At 35.5% G+C, this 6408-nt stretch overlaps 1 protein-coding gene across 3 annotated transcripts in view; it reads right to left on the bottom strand.

The window, feature by feature from the left end:
• The window catches only part of LOC107677498 (pre-B-cell leukemia transcription factor 1-like), a 62866-nt gene that overhangs the window by 1418 nt on the left and 55040 nt on the right, over nt 1-6408 (bottom strand). Inside the window, exons 5-8 of one of the 3 annotated variants that reach the window (XM_016472429.1) lie at nt 5985-6111; nt 5668-5827; nt 3106-3215; nt 1876-1965 (exon numbers count right to left, since the gene is read on the bottom strand). In XM_016472429.1, the coding sequence (XP_016327915.1) occupies nt 1876-1965; nt 3106-3215; nt 5668-5827; nt 5985-6111 (487 nt within the window). Of the gene's footprint in view, nt 1-1875; nt 1966-3105; nt 3216-5667; nt 5828-5984; nt 6121-6408 lie in introns of all 3 variants that reach the window. The other 2 variants (XM_016472422.1, XM_016472438.1) reach the window with 2 other exon arrangements.

Here is a 6408-nt window from a genome sequence, read left to right on the forward strand (position 1 = left end):
AAATAAATATATATAATAATTAAAATATATATATATATATATATATATATATATATATATATATGGCAACATTTTAAGATAGCGATTACATTCAACCTATATGTGAATTAAACAAAATTTAGATCAAATATATTTTCTGATTTGATTTAATTTTGAAATATTTACATTTTAGGATTTATGTGAATGTAAAAAATCTGATAAATTGTCTTGACAGAATTAATTGGTTTTAAAAATATTTACATGTAAATGTAAATCTATGTGAATCATGTGTGTATGTAATCTATGTGAATAAAATAAATGCTCAGCTAAAATGTATTTTTAGATCTTATTTAATTCAGAAATAATTACATATAAAATCTGTGAATTAAATAAGTGTTTAGATAAAATGTCTTTTCAGATTTTTATTTAAAATGAATTTTTTATGAAAATGAATTCACAACAATTCAAAATCTTTTCAGATTTTATTTTATTCAGACATATTTACATTCAAAATCTGTGAAAAATATATAATAGATTTCATAGATTTTAATTCAGAAATGTACATTTAAAAATGTATGTGAATAAAATACATTTTCAGATGAAACGTCTTATCAGATTTTAATTCATATTTTTTTTTACATTTAAAATGTATGTGAATGAAATATTTTTCAGATAATATTTTATTCAAATGACCTCAAATATTTATTTATATCACTGTGAGCAGTTCTGACAAAAACATGTTCTCCATCAGCCATAGGTGGCACAGAAGCGCTGGGTCACCTCCACAGGACACATTCGGCTCTGCTTCAGAGCGGCTATTTAGAGAGACCGTGTTACTGTGTTTGTCTTTTTTCCTCCTCACACTTTGCTGGCTCCCTGTCAGTGCTGTTAAGGTGGCAGATGTGTGATATGACCAATGCACTTGGATTGCTGTCCCAAATCTCTATTCAGCCCTGCCTTGAGACTGTCTGATCAATTTCCTCTGTTGGCGGCACAGCTTGTCGCTGTGGATTTTACATGCTGGCCTCTGCCGTTTGTGTTCCCGTTCTCCCTCTCCCTCTCTCTTAAACACTCCTCCCCCAGTACAAAAAACTGATGGTTGGAGCTGCTCGTCTCCTCTGGTTAACACAATTCTTTTAATGTGCGCTCAGAGCTGTGGTGGAGGACACCATCGTAGGCTTTGAATGAGTTTGATGGCCAGAATAGACCTGCGTCTGGGCTTCTTTGAAGTTGTTGCTGTTTATGTGGCTGAAGGAGCCATGGTAACGCTAACACAGATCAGCGGTCACATTTACGGCCACCTTGGCAACTGCTAGTGTGCATATTGCCGCTGGCACCACTAATCAATATGGCAACAGAACAGATAGAGTTTAACTATATATATATATATATATATATATATACTGTATATACACACACACACACTGTTCCATTTAAAGGTTAGGGTTCAGTGATTTTTTTTATGGAAAATAATACCTGTATTCAGTAATGATGCGATGACTTGATCAGTAAAGGCTTTTACATTGTTTTCAATTTGAAATAAATTTTCCATAACCAAATTAAGCAGCACTGTTTTCAACATAGAAAATAATAAAAATTGTCTCTTGAGCACCAAATCAGCATATTAGAATGATTTCTGAAGGATCATGTGAAACTGAAGAATGAAGTAATGGCTGCTGAAAATTCAGCTTTCCATCACAGGAATAAATTACATTTTAAAATATATTAAAACAGAAAACAGTTATTTTAAGTTGTAATAACATTTCACAATATTACTGTTTTACTGTATTTTTGGTCAAATAAATGTAGCCTTGGTGAGAATAAGAGACTACTTTCAAAAAACATTTAAAAAATTCGGACGCACCGAAAGAGTGAAGAGGCTAAGTTTGGACTTACATTGATGCCCTGTGGACTGTATATCTGACTGGCAGCGAGGCTTTCACTGTATCCGCCTGTCTGACTGATAACATGGCGAAGAGTATCCACCTGCAGACAGAAGAACACAACACAAACAAAAGACTGAGTCAGACAATACTGATACAAAACAAAGACGTTTGTGCTGTTAAAAGGTCACCCAGATATCAAAAGAATATTGGCAACCAAAAAGGTCATCAAATGTTGAATGAAATGTTTGTGCTGCAGATATCAAACAAAGGATACAATCTGTTTCTGAATTGATATATAAAAAATAAATAAATAAACAAATATAAAAAAATCAGTGATTAGAGTGTAATTACAGGGGTGAATTTAGATTAAACATTTTTTTTTAAATGTAATAAAAAAATCTAACCACAAATATACAACTTATAATAAAATTATTTTTAATAAAGCATTATTCTAATTATTATAATAATTGTCATAATAAATTGCAATATATATATATATATATATATATATATATATATATTATATATAAGCACCCTGTGTTTGGATGCTAGTGTGCCGGGCAAGGTCAGGCAGCTACGGCGGCAGATGTGACAGCATGACAGATACGCAAACCCGCTGACAAGAGCTGTATTGTTTCCAAGACTGTCTCTGATGGTCTATTCATTTGGAAGTGAAGACAATGGCCATGGTACAACTACTGGAGGCAAACTGTAACCCCAGCCCGTCCTCAAGGTCAGGAGGCCCGTCAAGTCAGCCGCGGCTGAACAGAAACGTACACACGCCGGACAATATGATGAGCAGGCTGGCGCTGAGAGATGAACTTTGTTGTGACAAGGATATATAACAAGATGATGACTATTTGATCAGTTATGACATAGACATGCCATTCAGTATTAATGGTGAAAGTTCCCTTGAAAATATGGGCAAACACAAGAACAAAATATCATTATTTTTTTTCAGAACAGCATGTGCTTGCTTGCAAATGGGGTTCAGCTCAGTTAACAAAAGTACCCCGTAAAAAGGCAGCAGCACAATTCTAAGAGTCCTTTCTTAGAAATGTAATAAATATAACAAAAGAATTTGAGCACTAATGGATCCAGGCCCACTGTGTAAACCACAGCTTCCCAGACGTGATTTTGCAAGTGAGGTAATCAGGACCACCATTAAGATGTGTGATTAGGTTTAACTGAACGAAATTAGTTCCGGTCATCTGCCCTCTCTCTTAGCAGTACTCCCTACCTGTGACTGAACGTTGGCCCCGACTTGGGCCCCCTGATACGAGTCCCCATTCAGAGACTGCACACTCATGAACAAGTCCCCGGAGTTCATGTTAAAAGAGCCAGCAGAACCTAAGAGGAAGAGAGGCCGAGAGAGAGCGACAGAGAAAGACAGAGATAGATAAAGACAAGAAACGGTCATGCAACAGTAAGATTGAAGTAAGGAGGGTTAGTAGTGCAGAGCTGTTACTATAAGTGTTGAAAACCACACAAACTCGGTACCAAATTCCCAATCCTAAATCCAAGGTTAGAACGAGTAGAGAGAAATGCTGTTATAAATGTTATAGTTCATTCAATCTAAAAGTACCTAATATTTTTGTTTGCTTTGTATATTTATGCCTATTAGGGGATTACACTATTAGCTTAGCAACACGCCAATGCCAAACTCTACTGGAATCAATTAAGGGCTGGGCAATATGGCCAGAAATATTTATCACAATATTTTTTTTCAATATAATTTGATATCAATATTTATCACAATATTCATTTAAACCGTTTAATAGGGAAATAAATGCATTCCACATATTTATCAGACCTTGAGAATGAATGTAAAAATAATCTGTTTGCTTACAAGTAAACATAACTTTTAACTTAGGACCCTATGAAATCAGTTTTAATTTTTCATAAAACTTGAACAATTTAATCAGTATGTTTTACAATGTAATCAACTGAAAATATAACAATTTACAACAAAACACTGCATTTTTATTGCATTTATTTTGTCAAATAAAGTGTTGCACAACAAAACTTGTATACTGTATGAAATAAAACATGGATGAAAAATATCTTGGTTGTATGATATTCCTTGAAATAATAATAATAATAATAATAATAATAATAATAATAAAAAGATTATTATTATTATTACTTCAAGAAGTACAATTTACTGTAGGATAGTAATATATTACTGTCATAATTTATTCAAGTTAAACCAAACTTTTATTTTGGCAGATTGTTGTGAAGACCTTAGAGTTTTGACACATACCTGAACATCTAGATATAGGCTAAACATCAGAAATTACTCAAACATTTATTATCGATATTGTGGATTTATTGCCCAGACCTAAATCATTCTAGTCTCCAGTGCACTTCACATGAGAAGCACTACACTTTTTTAAATGCTAGACAGCATAATGAACCAGTCTCTTTTCATGTTCCTTTCCGGTTAGAATGCTGTCTATATAGTAAGCAGACAGCAAGGTAAATCACTGTTTTAGAACAGCCCTGCTGAACCTGCCTAAATTTGTTTACTGTTCGTAGCTAGTTTTTCAGCCTGGACATGCTGATCTTTAGCTGGTTGGCCAGTGCCCAAATCCCTCTAAAACCATCAAAACAGACTTGCCTGACATCTTGGCAAGGCTGGGTAACTAGCTAACCGCCTTTGGCAAATTTAAGCTGTTTTGTTTCAGTAGGGAAACAAAGCAGTTCTAATGTAGTTAAATGCCACACATAGACATTTGTCTTCAGATGCAGTAACATTTACTGTTGTTTGGCAAATTTTTGTGGGTAAAAACCAGTCATTTTAACAGGAATTCATGCGTTCTTGAATTTTGTGTGAGGACAAAAAATGTCCCCCTGCAGATTTTACATCGGGTTCAAGTTGGTCACACAGAAAGCTGCTTGGTTTGGAAGTGACTTCTGTGTGAGCTCTGCTTCATACATTGCTACACTATTGACAATTATCCTATTTGGCCCGCAAAATTTCACCGAAATTTCGCTAATGTGACCGCATCTTTTGCTAAGCACTAAAAATCTAAAATAGCTATTAAAGTGTTTCAAGAACAACAATGGGTCTTTCATTAATTCTACCGTGACATCTAAGATGGACAGTACAGTTACACTGCCACAGCCAAGTCATTCAGGATGTGCTAATTGAGTCACAGAAGGAATCAAAGAATGCTATTTGTCGTTTAATGGAGGAGAACTCCCAAGATGTTTAAGAGAGAGCAGGGCTTAACTTAATTTCCGCTTTAAAAGCCGCAGGGCACTAATCAAATATACATGGACCTCTAATCACTTCAAGGCTATATGACAAAAGGCTTGACCATCTCGTCATAATGACATCCAGAAGGTCAACCAGACAACAGCTACCGAACCAGCTAATAGTTTATGTGCGTTCACACGAGATAAAGCAAATACAATTTTAGCCAAACGACTGCTAAGTCAGACTAGCAAAACTGAAGAAAAGCAGAAAATTGGCGAGTAAAAGGAGAATTATTGGTAGTGGAAAGCGAAAGTCTTATATAAGCTATGCTGCTGGCCAAGCTGCTGATGTAGATAAAGAAGAGGCAGATTTGGATCTCATAAAGAGAGGTATTATGGGAATGCTACGGTAAAGGGAGGACATTAAAGGCAGGCAATTGTCGAATATTCAAAACATTACCATGGTGAAATGCTTATTTGCCAGTTGATGACATTAAAGTTGTTTCTGTGCCACTAGCAGGGCTATATTCTAAAACTCACTGAAGACCAATGAAAAACGAACACATCTGTTGTTTGTGTGTTGATTTATTGCAATACTCACCTGCTGAATTTGGTGTGGAAGGCGAGTTGGCTTGGCTGCCGTGGGTGGAGACGTTGGTTGCGGTCACGGCGGTTCTGGCGGCGTACATGTTGGCTTCTTCTTGGAATTTTCCAATATTTTTCTTGTATCTGATTCTCTTGTTTCCAAACCAGTTGGATACCTGAGAAGACAAGAATTAATGATTAAATCAGAAAGAACATAAATTCATTTCAACTTCGATGTTACTTGAGAGCTCTTTAGTTTCTTTGTACTACAAATTTCTAAGCATTCATATGTATTCTGCCTCCCTGTATGGGGTGAAGGTTGGTGTGTCTCACCTGTGAGACTGTAATGGAGCATTTCTTTGCCAGCTCCTCCTTGGCCTCTTCGCTGGGGTACGGGTTGCTGAGGTGGGAGTAGAAGTATTCATTCAGGAACTCTGTGGCTTGCTTATTGAAGTTTCTTCTTTTTCGTCTAATGGAAAATGACAGAACAGAAAGAAAGAAAGAGAGAAAGCAAGAATGAGAAAGAGAGAGTGAGAAAGGGAAATAGCAAAGCCAGTTTGATTCAGAAGCTACAGTGTTTAGAAAGTCCTTCACATTTGAGCCTGATGTGTAAATACAGTGGCTCCAAAGAGTGTTTGGACATGTTATTCACACTTAAAAATGTATGAACATTTCATAAAAATGATGTTGGGTTTCAAAATATATAATATATAGTACACTCTAAAAAATGCTGGGTTATTTCAACCCAACTTTGGGT

Source organism: Sinocyclocheilus anshuiensis, unplaced genomic scaffold (assembly GCF_001515605.1).
Source record: "Sinocyclocheilus anshuiensis isolate Anshui unplaced genomic scaffold, SAMN03320099.WGS_v1.1 scaffold1299, whole genome shotgun sequence".
In the NCBI taxonomy this organism is placed as follows: domain Eukaryota; kingdom Metazoa; phylum Chordata; class Actinopteri; order Cypriniformes; family Cyprinidae; genus Sinocyclocheilus; species Sinocyclocheilus anshuiensis.